This window comes from Oryctolagus cuniculus, chromosome 6 (assembly GCF_051225735.1).
Source record: "Oryctolagus cuniculus isolate XC-2025 breed Fujian yellow rabbit chromosome 6, ASM5122573v1, whole genome shotgun sequence".
Lineage (NCBI taxonomy): Eukaryota > Metazoa > Chordata > Mammalia > Lagomorpha > Leporidae > Oryctolagus > Oryctolagus cuniculus.
The window spans coordinates 32,024,960-32,045,034 of record NC_142872.1 but is presented as its reverse complement, the minus strand read 5'-3'; the positions used below and the strand labels follow the sequence as shown (position 1 = coordinate 32,045,034).

The following is a 20,075-nucleotide window of genomic DNA, read 5'->3' as shown; positions in this document are numbered from 1 at the left end:
TAATATTATTTTATCTCTATTTAGCATTGTGAAAAACAAAATTTCAAATGGAATGCTTCTCAGATATGACTAAAGACCTTTTGTCCCTTTGTTGGCACACTAGAGCCAGAGGTAAATTTCCTCCTCGGACTGAAGAGTGCAGCTGTTACTCACCAACTTCCACTGTAATTTTAAAATATTTTCCTCTTTAAGAATCGTTGATGGATTTGAGAGAGTGACAGAAATTTCATTGCTCATATCAGATACTGGCTATGCTTCAACACCAGGCCCATCCCTAGTTTAAAACAGAATAGAGGCCGGTGCCGCAGCTCACTAGGCTAATCGTCCACCTTGCGGCACCGGCACACCGGGTTCTAGTCCCGGTCGGGGCGCCGGATTCTGTCCTGGTTGCCCCTCTTCCAGGCCAGCTCTCTGCTGTGGCCCGGGAGTGCAGTGGAGGATGGCCCAAGTGCTTGGGCCCTGCACCCCATGGGAGACCAGGAGAAGCACCTGGCTCCTGGCTTCGGATCAGCACAATGTGCCGGCCGCAGCGGCCATTGGAGGATGAACCAACGGCAAAGGAGACCTTTCTCTCTCTCTCTCTCACTGTCCACTCTGCCTGTCAAAAAGAAAAAAACAGAATAGAAATATCTACCACTTGGCTTTTCCTTCTGGATTCCTGTTTTACCATTAATTTGTAGCATATATAGGTGACAACTCTAAACATTATTGATAAATGATTCTTAGATAATACTAATAGCCAAAAAGCGTTCAGAAGATTAAAACAGTATCTTCCAAAGGTTCAAGGAAAGCACAGATTACTCATGACCCTTTGGCAGTATGCTTAGTGGGGACAGTCAGCACATATGCTTGTTACCTATACTCAGGTTATTGTAAGACAGTCTGGATGCTTGAGTGTTCATTTTGATCTGGTTTCTGTCCAGTTGCTGTGCTTGGTCCAGCTCCCCTGCTAACATGCCTGGAAAGGCAGCAGAGGATGGCTCAAGTTCTATGTGGGTGTCTGTCATCCATGTGAGAGACCAGGAAGGAGCTCCTGCCTGCTGGGTTCAGCTTTGCTCAACCTTGCTGTGGGCATTTGAGTGAAGAAACCAACAGAGGGAAGATCTATCTTTCTCTTTGTCTCTGTAACTCTCTGAAGTAAATAAATAACTTTTTTTTTAATTTCATTGGTTCCTTTTTTGTGCCTGTCCCTCCTCGGTCCCTACCCATCCCCACCAAAGAAACCCTGCAATTGTCCATGTAACTTGGACAACTCTTCTGAGATATGGTTCTTAAAAGTGATTTTGTTGGAAGTAACAAGTCTAAAAATTCCTTTGGCAATACTTAAAACTTATTCTCAGAAATTCCAGTTGGCATGGACCTTGGCAGCGGCAGTGTCTAATCCACAGTGGGGGGCCTTAGGTTCTGCTTCCTGCTTGCAGAAGTGTAAGTGCTTCCATGAGCACACAGGTGCAAATCACTGTCTCATGACTGACAGACGTCAGTCACGTCTTCAGGAAGAGATACAGTGTACTTAATGATAACTTTATGGAAATACAAACCTTGAAAGAGCTTTTAAAATATAAGCTATTTGAGAGACTATTTTACTTCTTTTACTTATTAGGAAAGAGTCATAGAGAAAGAGGGAGAAACACAGAAAGATCTTCCATCTGCTGGTTCACTCCCCCACATGGTCACAATGGCCAGGGACGGGCCAGGCTGAAGCTAAGAGCTTCGTCGGGGTCTTCCACATGGGAAGCAGGGTCTCAAAGCACTTGGGCCATGTGCTGCTGCTTCTCCCAGGCCATTAGCAGGGAGCTGGATCAGAAGTGGAGGAACTGGGACACAAACCTTTGATTAAGAATTCTTATCAATTTGAGATATCCAGAACTGCATACTTCCCGTTACAACAGTAGCTAGCATTAACCCTTTCCCAAAAAAGTGTTGCCTGTAGCCTTTGAAATTTTTTGCATTGTGCAGAATATCCCCTAAACTGAAGCAAAAACTGTTTTAGAAGACACACAAGTAATTATTTAGAAGACACACTACAGTAATTATTAATAATTTGGACTGAAACAAATCCTAAACTTCCTATTGCTAAATTTGCAGACATGAAAGAATAAAGCTTGTATTGCTTATCACCATTACAAATTACTGAGAAAATGGTATGTGGCTAAAATATGAAAAATTAGTCATCATACAGTGCTCCAGTACATTATGTCTCAGTATTTCAACTGGTATTTAGATATGTGACTTAAAAGGGGAGCTTAGCAGAATGCAGGAAATTGATTTTTTTTTCTTAGAATAATTCACATATTAAAAAAAAAAATGGCAGGGGCCAGTGATGTGGTACAGTGGGTTAAAGCTGCGGCCTGCAGTGCTGGCATCCCATATGGGCGCCGGTTCTAGTCCTGGCTGCTGCACTTCCGACCCAGCTCTCTGTTATGGCCTGGGAAATTAGTACAAGATGGCCCAAGTCCTTGGGCCCCTGTACCCACATGGGAGACCCAGAAGAAGCTCCTGGCTCCTGGCTTCCAATCAGCTCAGCTCTGGCCATTGTGGTCATTTCGGGAGTGAACCAGTGGATGGAAGACCTTTCTCTCTCTCTAGGTGTACCAATTGTGTAACTTTGTCTTTCAAATAAATAAAAATAAATATTAAAAAAATGCAGTCACTCCTTGAATTTCTCTGCAAAATAAATGGGTATTAGTAAAAATACTAATTTGTTACCTATAGTAACTATTACTTAGGATATCATTTAAGCTTAATTTCAGTGAAATAGAAGAATTCTAAAATCCTGTAGTTATACTGTTTTATTATTTTTAAGTTGTCATTTACTTCTTTACAGAGAAAGGGGGAGAAGTGGGGGGACGGAGTGTAAGAGCAGGTTTTCATATTGGTAGCTCAGTCCCCAAATGCCTACAAGGCCTGGGCTTGGCTAGAGCTGAAGATAGGAACTCAAAATAGGTCTTCCATGTGGTCAGCAGCAAGCCAATTAGTTGAATCAACTCCACTGCCACCCAGGGTCTACATTGGTAGGGAGCTAGAGTTAAAGCTAACAGACTAAGATGTGGGTCCTGGACATCTTAACTTAATCATCTGATAGCCAAAAGTTTCATGTCAGCATGCCAGAAATAACAGAATCTTGCATTCAAACAAAGAGCTTGCCTCTTGATAGATGTAGTATATAGTATGGGAATAGTTCTTCAGTATATTTGAGTCTTAGTTTCTGCATCTGGTAACTAGAATTAGTGACAACTGCTTTCAGGATGGTAATGGGGATAACAGAAAATTTCCAGAATATGAAAACGAAGTAAATGTTAGCTGTTGTCTAGAGTCCAAGTTGAATATATAAATTATCTGCACTTGATGGTACAGAAGCAAAGACAGTGATCATTGTGTTCACTGCCAAGCACTCAGAGTTAAGACACCTTGAGGAAGAGCAACTGATTGTGTTCAGTCTTGACTCTTGGATACATGTGTGTTAATACCTGTGTCAAAATGGAAAGATGCTGCATAAACCATCTGATAGTTGTCTCAAAGAAAAGCCTATGTAGTAAAACTGTAAATTTGTGAGTTGAACAAGTTATTTTGCGTCATGTAATATCATGAGTCAGAATATAGCTTGCATTCCTGAGTACTGGACACAAGTTTCCCAGAGATGAAGAAAGTGAACCTGTCACTCTAATGAAAACAACCGATTATTTTTGTTGCCAGTTGATAAAACATGGATTACAAGCAAACCAAAAACCCCAGAATTTTGGAAGATTTGTATCGGCCCCTGTCGACATCATAAACATCACCTTTTTATACTGTATATTTTCCAAATAAATATGTATGATTATAAAAACTTGGATCAGTGAACGGTTCATTAAAGTGCAAGACAGATGAGTGGATTGTGATAACATACTAAAAGCTCAGTGATATGGTATTAGATTCCACATTGTTACACCGTTTAAAAAAACTAAACTGTGGAATTCAGATGTATTACCAAAAGAAGATTATAATTAGTTACCTGAACTTAAGCTTCTTGAAACCATTAACCTTCCCTGGCTCCAGGGAGGACCATAGAACTTACTTCCTGGGATCTTCCTTAAGAGAAGGAGGAGGTGAAGGAATTAAAACTCGAGGTTGGCAGTGCAGTGTAGCATGTCTAAACCATGGCCTGCATTGCCGGCATCCCATGTGGGTTCCACTTAAGTCCTGGCTGCTGCCCTTTGTGCCTGGGAAAGCAGTGGACAGTGACCCAATTCCTTGGGTCCCTGCACCCCCACTTGAGACCCCAAGAAGCTCCTGGCCTGACGGTTCATTGCGGCCATTTGGAGAGTCAACCAATTGATGGAAGATCTTCCATCTCTCTTCTCTCACTCACTTCTTCCTTGTCTGTGTAACTGCCTTTCAAATACATGAGTCTTCAAAGCCCTAGGGGTACAGCATAGACTCCGCTTGATAATTACCAAGTACATAGCAGTGCTTCATAAAACTCTAATATTATAAAACTCACATAAAAACTACTTCTATGGTATGAATAGGGAACATAGTCAAAGTGGTTATGCCAGCAACGCACTGTCACATAGCCATCAAAGCAGTGGACCTAGGATTTGAAATTTCTCTTACTAGATTAAAGTTGCACTGAACGCATGATACAACTTAATGTACCTTCACAGTGCCTGGAATTCAGGTGCCAGGAGGTATCTGCTGAATAAATGGGTCTCGTAAACTTGCCCATTTGTGATGCTTCTCAAGGTGTGTGATTTTCTTCATGCACCCATGACTTTGGTCCATAATTCTCCTTTAATCAGTTGCTTTTCTTGACTAGAAAAACTTAGCCTTCTGCCTGCTTTTCTTCCTGATGTTAACTCAGTAGCCTCATCAATGACTTGGTGTGTAACATGGTTGCCAGTATGACTAGGAAGCAAGCCCACTGGAGTGTTCAGGTGAAACAAGGTATTTTGTTCCTGTGGCTATTCGTGCACCCTGAATAGCCAGTGTAATGGAACCTATGACCATCTTCAGGATGTTTGGCACAGTTGTAAATACACATTGAACAGCTGGTACAGATGATGATGGCTTTAAGACTATGACATTTTTGCTTTCCCATTCACAGGGGTCACATACACTCTCACTATGGTGTATTTTAATTTCATCTGCTCCTGTATCCTCATGAAAAGAAGGCAATTCTGTATGGGTTTCCCTTGAGTTCTGTTGTACCCTTGCCGCTGAGTAACATTCAGTTGTACCCTAGTCCTTTGAGTAACGTTAAGGTCACATTTGAAACTAGATACCATTGTTGCATTTATCTGCTTTTTCCTACTGTCAGTAATGGGTTGTCACAGTCTTCATATTTGTGTGGCAAAGCCTGATTTTCTTCCCACTGATGCCTGTGCTACTTCTGGCAGCTTTCCATTACTCAGTTCTTCTCTGATGGAGCCTAGAATGACTGCCTAAAGGGATGCCAAAAGCCTGATTTAGGTTCCCGATTCTCTGCTACTGTCCCATCTAACCTTTTGTTCATTTAGCTTTAAATTTGCCTATTCTCATCCATAGCTAACAGTTGAGTGGCTAGAACATGTTTTCACGTAATGACATTTACCTTCTGCAGTGTTTGTTTATAAAATCTTTAGCGTCCCAGGAGAAAAAAAAAAATAGGTATCAAATACCTGTTATGTGCAGGAAGTATGCACTAGACTTCTCTGTGTCATTTTCACAAATAAGTGTCTTTCCCGGTTTACTGATGTGTAAAAGTAAGACAGCTCCCCAGAATCCCATGGTAGAACAGGGACCTACAAATAGGATCGTGGATCCACCACAGGTTTGGGTGATGACATCCTTTCCATAGGGTTAAAGAAAAGATAAATTAGATCCCCCTACTCAAGAAAGCATTCTAAAATTCTAAAGTACTAGGACATTCACACATATACAGGTATATGTGCATATACCTGTCTGTACATGGCTTCTTTAAGAAAGTCTTGGAAAATGCATATTACAAAAAAACATGAATTTCAAAATTTTTGGACCAAAGTCAACATCTTTTGATTCCATGTTCCACAGAGTTTTTGAGCTACCTTTTATATATACATACAGGTTAAATACACACTATATAAAATTGGTTCAGGAAACATTACAGAATTACTCTTTCACAGCTTTAAGCAAGGTGTTCATATTCTATAAATGAAATATACAACTGGTGGAACCCTAAAAGCAGATGTCAGATGGCAAAGATGGACCTAGCAGGAACAGGAGCATCATGAGAATAGCAGCAAGGAGGTTTTCCTTTCCCGACCCATTGCTGCTCTGTTCATCCACTCCAGGACCTTCCCCATTAGGCCCTGTAAACGGGTGCCTTTTGCCAGACTGTCTGCAGAGTCATTTCAGGAGATTCTCTCTTATTTTTTTTTTTATTTATTTTTTTATTTTTTTATTTTTTGACATGCAGAGTGGACAGTGAGAGAGAGAGACAGAGAGAAAGGTCTTCCTTTGCCGTTGGTTCACCCTCCAATGGCCGCCGCGGCCGGCGCGCTGCGGCCGGCGCACTGCGCTGATCCGATGGCAGGAGCCAGGAGCCAGGTGCTTTTCCTGGTCTCCCATGGGGTGCAGGGCCCAAGCACCTGGGCCATCCTCCACTGCACTCCCTGGCCACAGCAGAGGGCTGGCCTGGAAGAGGGGCAACCGGGACAGAATCCGGCGCCCCGACCGGGACTAGAACCCGGTGTGCCGGCGCCGCTAGGCGGAGGAGCCTAGTGAGCCGCGGCGCCGGCCCGATTCTCTCTTATTTTAAGCTTCCAGTATGTAGTAGCCATTCTACTTGCCCAGATCCAGCAGAGAACCAATACCTTGTGATACAGAAGCACCCAGAAATGCTTCTTGACAGTGTTCAGAGAACAACATGAAACCCGGAGGGCTATTCCCAGAAATGGAGTAGCAGGAACACTCTCTTGTTGACTTGCAGGAAGCCGGAGTCTGGCGAGGGGCAGGAAACTTAACATTTAAGCACAGAAGTTAGGGGGAAGTTTTAAGTTTTGTGGTTTAATTACTTAATGTAACATTTATAAAACAAATTGTCATCGTACAGTCATTACCTTTTAACCTTTATTCCTAGCCAGAAAAAAAGTCACAAAAAAGGTACTACTTGATAAGTGTAATTTCTCACCAGACTGTTCTGTGAATGTTTAAGCTTATGTATAACTGAGATTTAGTGTTATTGGCTGAAATATTTTTAATTTGGTTCTAAAAATACATAATTTTCAGAATGCACATTTTTCACAAGATCTAAGAGCCTACAGAAAGTTCAGGGTTTGCTTTTTTTCATCAAAATAAGCTTTTTTAAAAAAGATTTATTTATTTATTTGAAAGGCAGAGTTACAGAAAAGCAGAGATGAAAGAGAGAGAGTGAAAAAGAGAGAGAGAGGTCTTCCATCCCCTGGTTCAGTTCCCAAATGGTTGAAACAGTCAGAGATGCATCAACTAGAAGCCAGGAGCCAGGAGCTTCCTCTGGGTCTCCCACGTGGGTGCTGGGGCCAAGGACCTGGGCCGTCATCTACTGCTTTCCTGGGCCATAGCAGGGAGCTGGATCAGAAGTGGAGCAGGACTTGAACCCATATGGGATGCCAGCACTGCAAGCGACAGCTTTACCTGCTATGCTACAGCAGTGGTCCCAAAATAAGCTTACTTATAATTTTGTTTTTGCACACACTTTTTGAAGTATCCTTGAAGCAAAAAGCAAGTAATAATAAAGGATGAGAGAGACAAAAGAAACCAATGAAGAAAGGGTCTCATAGATTGATTTTTTTGTATTTGGAAGAGTTACAAAGAGGGGCCAGCGCTGTGGCGCTCTAGGTTAACGCCCTGGCCTGAAGCACCAGTTAGAGACCCGGCTGCTCCACTTCTGATCGAGCTCTCTGCTATGGCCTGGGAAAGCAGTAGAAGATGGCCCAAGTCCTTGGGTCCCTGCACCCACGTGGGGGACCAGAAGCTCCTGGCTTCGGATCAATGGTCTCTCTCTCTCTCTCTCTCTGTGCCTCTCTGCCTCTTCTCTCTCTGTGTAACTCTTTCAAATAAATAAATAAATCTTTTTTAAAAAAAAGTTACACAGAGAAAGTCAGAAAGAGAGGTGTTCGATCAGTGGTTCATTCTCCAAATGGCCGTAACAGCCAGAGCTGGTGGCAAGGCCAAAGCCAGGAGTTTCATCTGGGTCTCCCATGTGGGTGCGGGGACCAAGCATTTCCACCATCTCCCACCGCCTTCCCAGACACATTAGCAGAGAGCCGGAATGGAACTGGAGCAGCCAGAACTTGAATCGGAGCCCATATGGGATGCCTGTGATGCAGACTGCAGCTTTGCCAGCTATGCCACACTCGCCAGACTCCACTTTGTTCTCAAAATGCCATCTCTTTCAGAGAACCAGCAAATTAAGAAAAAGTCAGCAAGAAATAATGGCATCTTTATGAACTTCCTTGTAAAGGTGCTAAACACTCTATTTTCATATGTGGAGTTTCAAAGGAGTCCCCTCATTACAAGCTGAAGGACAGAAATTGTTTTTGGCTACTTAATATAGTTTTTTGTTCCCCAAAAGTGAGATGAAAACCTAAGATACACCAGTGGAAGTTCGTGTATCATTTCATGTGAAAATCATTGTTTTATAAAAATCCATCTGTAGGAGTTGGCGTTTGGTGCAGTAGTAGGATGCCCACATCATACGCTGAAGTGCCTGGATTCAGATTCTGGCTGCACTTCCAATTGCAGGTCCCTGCTAGTACAGACCCTGGGAGGGAGCAGATGATGGTTCTCATACTTGGGTGCCTGTCACCTATGTAGGAGATCCACAGTGAATTCCTGGTTCCTCCTTTTCAAATAATATAAATAATAAATAAGGAGGTTGAGAGATTTACTTGCAGTGATGAGCAACTTAGTAATGAGGACCTTATTGCTCATTCCGATGCTTTCCAATAAATCATCATAACATGAATTTAATATGCACCTGGCCAGATCTGGGCTAAGTACATTACATGAATCCTCTTAACAACGAGAGATACGCTGTGCTTCCTGCCTGTAGCCTCCCACTAATGTAGACCCTGATGGGTCCCTGCCACCCATGTGGAATACTCAGATTGAGTTCTTAGCTCCTGGCTTTGGGCTGCTGGGCCGAGCTCTAGTTATTGGAGGCATTTGGTGGGGGAGTGAAATAGTACATGGAAATTCTGTGTCTATTTGGCTTTCAAATCAATAAAAGCAACTTTTTGAAAGTTTTAAATGAATAAAAGACAGCTATTTAGAAAACACTTGTTTTAAGCAAGGATGGCAAAATGGTAAGAATTGGTAAATTGAGATAAAAGGTATGTATTTCTTGTATAGTTCTTTAAATAGTTCTGAGTTAGAAAATTTTCAGCCCTTTAAACAGCAGACCTATAGGTAGCAAGCAGTTAGCATTTGCACAGTAACTTAAATCACCGGTTGAGATGCCCACATCAGACCATCTGCTGTGAGTCCCAGTTATTCCACTTCTCATCTAGCTTCCTGCTAATGCAAACCTGGGACGCAGCAGATGATGGCTCACATACTTGAGACAGTGACGAGAGGTCCAGGATCCTGGGTGCAGACTGCCCTCCCCCCCACATTGTGGGCATTTGGCGAGTGAACTAGCTGTGTCTCTGCCTTTCAAATTAAAGAGAAAAGCAAAATGAGATCTAGCAATTAAGTTCACACTTTTCATTTTAGGACTTGAATATTTTCAGATTCTTCTTCAAGGTAGAATGGGCCTCGGTGTTGTAAGACTGTTGCTTGTCCTAGTATTACTGGAAAACAAGGAAGGTTATGAAAGTAGTAGTTCTAGGGGCCAGTGCTGTGGCGCAGTGGGTTAAAGCCCCAGCCTGAAGCACCGGCATCCCATATGGGCACCAGTTCTAGTCCCGGCTGCTCCTCTTCCAATCCAGCTCTCTGATGTTGCCTGGCTAAGCAGTATAAGATGGCCCAAGTCCTTGGGCCCCTGCACCTGCATGGGAGACCTGGAAGAAGCTCCTGGCTCCTGGCTTCAGAATGGTGCAGCTCCAGCCATTGCGGCCATCTGGGGAGTGAACCAGCGGATGGAAGACCTTTCTCTCTGTCTCTACCTCTCTCTCTAACTCTCTTTCAAGTAAATAAAATAAATTAAAAAAAAAAAAAAGAAGAAGAAGACGACGACCATCTTATGTAAGTCATGAGAAACTGCAGATTGAGTTGCTGTGACTTTGGGAATGGGAGACATAGTCCCAAACCCTAATAGAAAATATCACTATAGCTGTAATGAGATTTGATTGAATTCAGAAAAATGCCTGTGTAGGATGTTAAAAGCAAGGGCAAAAAAATCACATCCTAAGCAACTGAAAGCACTGGAGGCATCTTTTTGAGAAGATGGAAATGGCCCATGTTTTGACTGTACTAGGGGTTACCTGAGTATATACATAACAGAATGCATAAAACATACACTTAGAAAATGACATCCTAATAAAGGTGATTATAAGTAAATCAATCCTATGCACTAATAATTTAGGGCCAGCACTCAGGCACAGCATGTTAAGCTGTTGGTGGCACCAAGTCTCATTTGCTCCACTTCCAATACAGCTAGCTTCTGTTGTACCTGGGAAAGCAGCAAAATATGGCCCAAGTACTTGGGCCCCTGCACCCATCTGGGAGGCCTGGATAGAGTTTCTGGCTCCTTGCTTTGGCCTGGTGTTAGCCAGTGGATGGAAGATTTCTTTTGCTCTGTGTCTCCTGCTCTCATGCTGCCCCAAAAATAATACATAAATAAAAAATTCAACTTTAAGTGAACCGCAGCCTTACCATTCTGTTTTGAAGATACTTCAAAAGATAAGTTTTATTCTGCAAAAAAGAACAGATCTGAATATATTTAGCTGAGGGGTATATTCGTGCTTGCTAATAGCCAAAATAAAGTTCCATATGACTATGGAGAAAGCAGCTTAGGGAATGGTATTTTGATGCTCCCTTGACACTCATGATGAAATCCTAAAACTGTTTTGTTTCTCCTTTAGTCCAGGAATGAGACCAGATGTGAGCTCTCCTCCATCTAACTCCACGACAGCAGCAGGACCACCTCCCAAACTCTGCTTGGTGTGCTCTGATGAAGCCTCAGGATGTCACTACGGGGTCTTGACTTGTGGAAGCTGCAAAGTATTCTTCAAAAGGGCAGTGGAAGGTAGTGTGTGTTTTGAAGAGTTTCATTTTTCTTCTATTTTGTTCCTGTTTCTTACAGATTTTAAAATTCCCATTATATGCAAAGCCCATTTGGCGGAAAGGGGAGGGTAATTCCCAGGTTTTTCAGTGGTCAAGAAATGCGTTGAACAACAAGCAGAATTAGAATGAAATAGAAAAGCATGAATTAATACGAAGGGGTGGGGCTGGCGCTGTGGTGCAGTGGGTTAACGCTCTGGCCTGAAGCACTGGCATCCCATATGGGCATGGGTTCGAGACCCGGCTGCTCCACTTCCCCATCCAGCTCTCTGCTATGGCCTGGGAAAGCAGTAGAGATGGCCCAAGTCCTTGGGCCCCTTCACCCGTGTGGGAGACCCAGAAGAAGCTCCTGGATCCTGGCTGCGGATCGGCGCAGCTCTACCCGTCGCGGCCAATTGGGGAGTGAACCAGCGGATGGAAAACCTCTCTCTCTCTGTCTTCTTTCTGTGTAACTGTGACTTTCAAATAAATAAATGTTTAAAAAAAATAATAATATGTGGGTCTGGTAAAGGAGCAGGTTGACAGTGTTAGAAAGTGCTATCCAGGGTGTTTGGTCTAGTGTGAAGATAGCCCCATCAGATTGCCTGGGTTCAAATCCCAGCTCCCTGCTAATACACAACCCAAGTAGTTGGGTCCCTGCCACCCAGATAGGAGACCTGAGTTGAATTCCTAGATTCCTTGCTCAGCTGTGGTCTTTGAGATATTTAGGGAATGAACCAGTGCACGGGAACTCTGTATGTCTCTAATACATAAAGTTTGGGAGCAACATAATGCTCTTTATATCCCATAAGCTAGTTCATTTCAAAGTTGTCAGCTGTTACCAGTCTGGCAAAAATGAGTGACAGTGAGAGCTGCGAGACATTCATTTCGTTCCCTATTTAGTTTCCCTATTAAGCCAGGGCACAATGCTAAGCACCGTAAATGCCATTGAGACCTGATCCCTGCCCTCCATGAGGTCACAGTCTGCTCAAGCCAAAGGAGAATTAATTATCACAAGCTACAGATAGAGTGATAAAGTCTGCCTGAGGAAGTCAGCTGATTGCTCTGTATGAATGCTGGATTATTATAAACTGTACCCTTCATGAAAACACCCTAAGGAAGGAGAAATTCATTCTATAGCCATTGATTACTATAGGAAAACTAAATCTCTGTTATTACTACTGAATCTTCTATGAAAAACAGTTGTATGGTATTTTAATAGTGAAGCAGTTTTAAGGCACAGTAGCCGGAAGGGGTGATGGACTTCTCAATTTGAAGAAATGCAGTTATTCATTTGCCATGTGAAGATGGTTTGGTGAGAGTTGTGTTCGGATTAACTGTTAATATACTAGCAAACTACAAAGTTACTCCTGCTCTCCTGAATAGATCACAAGGATGCACACTTCAGCCAGTGTAGTAGCTCCCACCTACAGAGAGTCATCCGTAAGGCAGACCTCTGTGTGGTGCAGAGTCCCTGACTGAGTGACTGTTATTTAACATACACCCAGAAGGAGTAGGGCACTTAGGGTTCCCACTTCACTTTCTTAATCTGTTAAGTATTTCCATTACAGCAATGCAATGGTAACAGACATGAAGATTTAAAACATGAGAGTTAGTATTTTTAACTTTCATTTTAAAATTATTCTAAAGACAGAGTACAACTTAAATGCCTTCAGGGACCAACTGTATTACTCTATACACGTATAATGTAGTAACACAGGAGAAGGAGAGCAGGTATTGGTTTTTCTGGGTGCATACATGTGTTAGCTGAAAGTATCACAGAAACAACAAGAACAAACTAAACATACTTCCCAAATACAAAAGCATTGCAGACCGTATATTTTGTGTGCTTTAAAGTATTGAGTAAAATGTGAAGGTTCAAATACATGGTTAATAAAAGGTTAATGTGGAATATTTTAAATAAATCACTTGCTGTTTTCTCCATTGAAATTTTAATGTTCTTAAAAGGCCCTTTACAGCTCTGAAATTCTATAATCCTTTGATACCCATGTTTCATATCTAAACACAATGAAAATGTTTTAAAACGCAGATAGATTTTGGAGCAGTTTCTTAATAAAGATGCTGCTTCTATTTTGCATTATATACTTAACACGCCCTTTTTAACACCTGCTAGGACTTGCAGGTTTCTCCCTCGAAAGTGCCACAATACTCAAACATTACACTGTTCATAGAAAACCCCCAGAAGTTTTATTTACTGTCTGTACAGACAGATGCAGGATACATATTTTCTCATTTTTACTTAATACTTTGGGGTTGCTTTTTTTTCATTAATGGCTCTGTGAACTCTTGGATGATATTATCATTTGTACTCAAAGACTAGGAAATTGAGTGGCAGAGCAGGGATTCAAACACAGCTGTCTCCAAACAAAGTCTTAACCTCAGTAGTACCCAGACTCCCTAAGAGGTATATTATAAACCCTGTCACCTGGCAGTTTGTAATCTCGTTAGATCCTGAGATAAAAGTAATCACAGGGAAACTAATAGCAACCATTGATTGAGTGCTTGGAACTACTGTTAAGAATCATCTACATAATTGCTTCTAACCTTTGCCAAAAGCAAAGCAAGGCAGGTGCTAATGTTCTAGCTTACTTGTGGAGAAACAGCAAAGTTTATAAAGTGTTACTGAGATCACATAGCTAGGAAATGGAACTGAGGTTGACATGGGGGCTTGTTAGAACTGCAGCAGTTCACTTGCTACTCTCCTAGCCTGCTGTGGACAACAGTGATAGTGCAGTTTACACTGACTTCCAACATAGTCACTATGCGTGACATGTCCTGTGCTATGGTGCCCATATTTCTTGACTTACCTTTTTTCAACACTTCGAGAAACAAAAACTTCTTGTCCCTACTAAAGGTACTGTTGTATATAAAAAAAAGACTCCTCAGATTAGGAAGCAGTTTAGCTGCGCAGTCCTAGGACTCTTTGAGGCTACATTTAGGTTTATTGGGGGCAGGTGAGGTTTGTCATCTGAAGGCTTGACAATGGCTACAGGATCCACTTCCAAGCTCTTGCACGTGGCTTTTGGCAAGACGTTTGAGTTCCTTTTTTATAGAGGCATATTCTCAAATTACTGTTAACACAGCAGCTGGCTTCCCCCTGAATATATGACCAATGTGAAAACATGTCTTTTTTTAAATGATTCATTTATTTAAAAGGCCATGAGAGAAAAGAGATCTTCTGTCCTCTGATTCACTTCTCAAATGGAAGCAACGAACAGTGTGGAGCCGGGCTGAAGCCAGGAGCCTGGGACGCCATCTGAGTCTGCCAAATGGGTGGCAGTGGCCCAAGCACATGGGCCATCGTGTGTTCCTTTCCCAGGCACATTAGCAGGCAGCTGGATCGGAAGTAGAGCAGCCAGGTCTTGAACGGATGCTCCAGGAGGAATGCATCCTTTGGCAAGCAGTGGCTTAAAGTGGTGCTCCACAGCACCGATCCCCATAAAGTCTACAATGTAATTTCAGGTGCAGAATATATCACTTCAGCCAAATTTTATTGGTCATGCCACATTTTATTGGGCTTAATCCTGTAGTCGTATGGAAAGGGACTATACGAAAGCACGAATACGAGGGCAGGTGTTGTGTTGCAGTAGGTTAAGTCACTGCTTGGGACACCCACACTGGACATCAGAGTGAAGGCTGGAGTCTCTTCGTATTTCTTAAAGTGTAATTATTTGAGAGCTAGAGAGAGGGAGAGACAGAGAGGTTTTCCACCTGCTAGTTCACTCCCCAAATGGCCGCAGCGGCCAGAGCTGAGCCAGTCTGAAGCCAGGAGCCAGAAGCTTCTTCCACCTCTCCCACGTGGGTACAGGGGCTCAAGCCCTTGGGCCATCCTGCAGTGTTTTCCAGGGTGCATTAGCAGGGAATTGGATTAGAAGTAGAACAGCCAGGACTTGAACTGGCACCTATATGGGATGCCCGCACTGCAGGTAGAGGCTTAAGTTACGTTGCCACACCACTGTCCCCATTTGTGCTCTGTTAATGTGAACCTAGGAGGCACCAGATCATGGTTCAAGTTTCTGGGTTCCTGCTACCCAGGTCAGAGAACCAGAATGTGTTGCAGGCTCCTGATTTTTGACCTGGCCTATCCCTGGCTGTTGTGGGCATTTGGGGAGTGAACCAACTGATGAAAATCTCTCTCCCTATCACTCTGCCTCTCAAGAGGATGAAATGAGCATTTTTTTAAAAGTTAGAAGAAATAAGAAGTATGCATACCAGGAGGTGGGGATCACTGGGGACCATGTTGGAGGCTGGCTACCATATATACCATACATCGAAAACCAGTATCAATTTTAAGAAATATATTTTAACTGAAAATAGAACCATGCTGGGAGAGCTAACCGGAAGACTAACATTTATTATTTGTCAGTGGTAGAAAATACAAAAGAAGATCTCCAATTATCTTCTCAAAAGCCTTGACAGGAAATGACTATCGGTGTACACAGCCATGCTATGTGAAATAGAGACCAGGATTTTAAACTCCTTTTATAGATTAGGAATTCAGTCAGATTGCCAAACTTCATACTAATAAGTAAATAAGACCTATCTCCCATTCACTGGTTCCCTCTTCAAATGCCCACAACAGTCAGGGATCAGCCAGGCCAAAGCTGGGACCTCGGAATGCAGATTGGGTCTCCAAACTGAGTAGGTGGTAGGGATGCAAATACTTCAGCCGTCAGCTGCTGCCTCTCAGAGTGTGTATTAGCAAAAAGCTAGAACAGGGAGCAGAACTGGGACCAAACACAGGCATAAGGACAGCCCAAGTGGTGTCTTAACTATTGCACCTAACCCTCCCCTCTCCCCAGTGAGTCATCTGTTCTTCCTATTTTTGCTTTACAGAGGATAGTGTTACTGAGTTAGTGGTTCCCTTTTGTGTCCACTTACAAAATACAAAGGAATTGAAACAACTGATGTCGATACTGAACTTTAGAGCCATTCCCTTGAATAAAGCTGAAATCGCTGTCCATTTAGTTAGCTCTCCTCTTGCCAAAGAATTGAACCTGATTCAGCTAACCATCTGGCCCAAACTAGTATGTGGAGGGCACTGTGATAGCCAGATTTAAAAAAAGACTATAGAATGTGTATCTGGGACTTAGGCAGACAATTTTTTTTCCTTGAATATTTCCCCAGAAATTTTTTTGCCAGGAGAGAATTCTAGTTCTTCTTCGTAACATGTTATTTAGCACTGGGTACAGATTTTATGAAGACCAGCAGTCTTCAACATTTGGGGGCAAAGATGAGTTCAGACAGCTTTATATACTGAAAGCATGTGAAATAATGATCTCTGTAAGACGGGTATATAGTAGTTCAGTTCGCCAAGTCTGTGTATTCTCCTAGCCAGATGCTGGCAGCTGTAATGTTGAAGACTAAATATTGATGTTTCCTTATCACTTCATTTAAAATTGGAAAGAGGGACACATCTTATTTGCATGTGGTTGCATAAAATTAAAGTTATTTTCCCTTTGGGCCTCCCACAGTACTTTTCTCTTTTTTGGTCCTGTTTTTAGCATGAGGTCAGAAGTCAAAATAGTGATTATTGACATCTTCTGTATAGAGCACAATTTATTTTTAAGAAAGTGGTTACCTTCGATGGGTAATGATGGTGTTTGGGCACAGAAGGGGTTAGTTTGTAGGTGCTGTTCTATTTTGAGATCTCAGAGCTAATGACATGGAAGTTCTCAGTATGAAAATTTAAGGAGCAGACTAATGGGTGCACTTTTATGTATCCTAGAGTCATAGTTTTTTTTTTTTTTTTTTTTTTTTTTAAGCTGTTTTCAATTTTTGGAACATGGTAAGACTTTGGTAATGGTGTATTGACAAACTTGACCATCTGCCCAAAAGAAACACACAAAGATGCTTTGCATAAAAATAAATTTGTTAGGACCTCTGGGATTTTAATGGTGACTTTTATCCCATATAGGACAGCACAATTATCTTTGTGCTGGAAGAAATGACTGTATCATTGATAAAATTCGAAGAAAAAATTGCCCAGCATGCCGATACAGAAAATGTCTTCAAGCTGGAATGAACTTGGAAGGTAATGTCACTATCCAACAAGGAACATCTATCTCTGTATCTTAAACTACCATTTTTAAGATGTAAGTAAGCAGGTATAATTTTTTCAACTCAGGGTATGTATGCAGTGAACAATGAGAACTTTTTACCTGAACATTTATTGTCAGTTGTCTCAACAAACTACATACTGACACAAGATTATGTAATGATGAAACTGACATAACTTGAAGAAACTTTACATTCATCTTCCTTAATCTGTTTTTCAGCCTCAAAACTATAGAGTTCGAGATATTTCTGTATCAGATGTATTTACATGTCCTTTTTTGTGCCTGTTACAAACACACTTTTTTAGAGATAGATACAATGTTATTACAGATCTGCAAGGAACACCATGAGGCGTAGGGTAGGTTTTGCTTGGTTTTTCAAGTAAAAAAGAAACCTGAAACTAGTTACAATACTTTAATTATAGAACTTACATTATAAACAGGTATATTGACTTGAACATTGAAGAAAGTTTGCATTTCTGCTTTAGTTGCAATTGCACCTTCTGCGAAGGTGGTGATCAGGTAATTCGTGCTTCCTATTTGTTGTGATACTTGACAGAGCGGGATTCATGAACAAGGCGGTCACAAGATGTTAAAACAGTGCCTAGGTTGAAGGAGTGTATAGTCCAGTTAGCTTGCAGAGTGAATCATAGAATTGTGGCACCATGGGATCAACACAGTCACCTAATTCTGCCCTAGGAGTCAAGGACAGCTTCTTTGGAAGAATAATGGTGAGGTTTAAATCCAGAAGCTGAGTAGGAATTGGTGAAAAATTAGGGTCGAGACACGATCAGATCTGTGTTTTAGAGTAATCTGGTATTGAGAGACCAATTAAATCACCATGGCAGTATGTCAGATAAAAAAAAAAAAGCATCAACCGTCAGAATCACCTATCTAACACATACTGAGTTTGTGTTATTAAATATAAAGTAGGTGTATGGGTATGACTATCAACAGTCTAAGTATGACCAAGTTGTTCAAGAGTGGCAAGGTATTAAACACTGCCTTGAAGAATTGCTGCCCATTTTCTTACGGGTGATCCACAACTCACAGACACTAATTGCATATTTGCATAGTTCTCTTTCCATTGCACAGGGGTAGTTTGGATAAAATCTGGGCATAGATTTTATAATCAAGTTTGATTTGCTGCTCTCTATTTTGGAAGTTCCTTATTTTTGACAAATTCAGTATAAAAGCACTTGAGATATTAGCGATTGGTCTGTTTTCTTCCATGTCAGTTTCTCTGTCCCTAGTCTTCATGCCTTCATCTGCCCTTTTTTATATTTAAAAATGTAAACAAAGCTCAAAGGACAAACCCTAATGAAATTATATCAAATGGGGTGGTGATGTGGCACTGCAGGTTAAGCTGCCTTCCGTGTTTGTGTCCCAGCTATTCCACTTCTGCTCCAGCATCCCTGCAGGCGATGATCCATCTAGGGAGACCTGGATGAAGCTTCTGTCTTTGGTCTGGCTTTACCTTTGCCTTGGTTGCAGACTTCTTGGAGTGAAACAGCGAATGGATGATCTTTCTTGCTCTCTGTCTTCATACCTCTAACTTTCCCATTAGCAGGGAGCCGCATCAGAGGTGCAACACTAGGGACTCAAAAGGCACCCATATGGGATGCCAGCATCACTGGTACAGCACAATGCTGGCGATGAAATAAATCTTTAAAAAAAAAAAAAAAAAACAACTCTCATCTTACCAGTTTCTTTCCCGTAATGTGTCAAGCACATGATCTTTGGATCTTTTTCATGTATAGTGTTTCCCTGGTAGTTCCTTCCCTAAGAGATATTAAGCTATTAAGTCATCATGGTGATAAACTAGGGTCCTGTGCTTGTCCTAGGTTTGCTCCTTGCTAGAAGGCAAGCACGGCAAACTTTGTGTCCTCAGTTCTATCCTCACTGCCATTTAAAACTGGTTTATTGGTTGGAAGTCATACTTTCTTTCGTAAATGAGTGGAATTTAAGCACAGTTTTATCTGAGGTGTAGTTTCTGAAAACAAAATAAAACCACCATTTGTACCTTTGTATAAAGTGTCAGTGTGTCAGTATAAGATATCAGAAGAGTGGGGACATTAGCATTTGTTATATGTCACTCTTCTAAGAGGTTATGTTGGACCATCCTATTATTAAAAACACCTTACAGCAGATCCAAGATTAATCTTATATCCACTTTTATAACATAGTATTTATTTGGAATAAATAATGGTGAGGTTTAAATCCAGAAGATTTAAACAAGTTTAGCAAGAATGAAATGGTAAGTAGGCAAATTGAAGGAAAATAGGTTTAAATCCAAGTTCATAGGGTTTGTTTGTATTTGTAGTGTTTTGGTATGAAAGTCTCACTTTTTAAGTTCCAGTTTATTTAAAAGCTTTATTTATAGGGAGTATTATACAGATGAGTCACATGTGTAACACTTTTCAATATCCAGAAATTTTCTCTGTGTATGCACTACTTTCCCCAAGCTCATTCCCATGATGGCTATAAGAGCTGTCGGCTCTTTCAGATCTCAGTTCTCTCCATAAATGTAATTTAGTACTGCAAGTGATGTATTCTGATACTCTTGCCCTATATTCAGTAAATCTCAAAATTGCTTTTAAGGCAGTCCTGTTCACTACTGAAAGGGTCCAGCATTTAAGTATAGGTAGGTTATTTAATGGTGATTCTAAATATAGTCTGTTTTATATTGTACTTATTCCAAAGTACAGCTTTATTTTTAGTAGCATCTGTCACATGGGACTTACAGAGAAGTAGGCTAATAACATTATCAGGTCAACTAAACTCCAAAATTGCTCTTTCTTAAGGAGGGTTGGTGTT

The 20,075-nt window shown here is 41.5% G+C and overlaps 1 protein-coding gene and 1 long non-coding RNA gene across 22 annotated transcripts in view; one reads left to right on the top strand and one right to left on the bottom strand.

Annotated features, from left to right (window-relative positions):
* The window catches only part of LOC138850174 (uncharacterized), a 69,788-nt gene that overhangs the window by 5,953 nt on the left and 43,760 nt on the right, over positions 1 to 20,075 (bottom strand). The window lies entirely within an intron of this gene.
* NR3C1 (nuclear receptor subfamily 3 group C member 1) overlaps positions 1 to 20,075 on the top strand; it is a 133,905-nt gene that overhangs the window by 96,811 nt on the left and 17,019 nt on the right. For 9 of the 21 annotated variants that reach the window (XM_070074975.2, XM_070074973.2, XM_070074972.2 and 6 more), the window contains 2 exon segments: positions 11,004 to 11,167; positions 17,120 to 17,236. In XM_070074975.2, coding sequence (XP_069931076.2) covers positions 11,004 to 11,167; positions 17,120 to 17,236 — 281 coding nt within the window. 21 annotated transcript variants of the gene reach the window in all.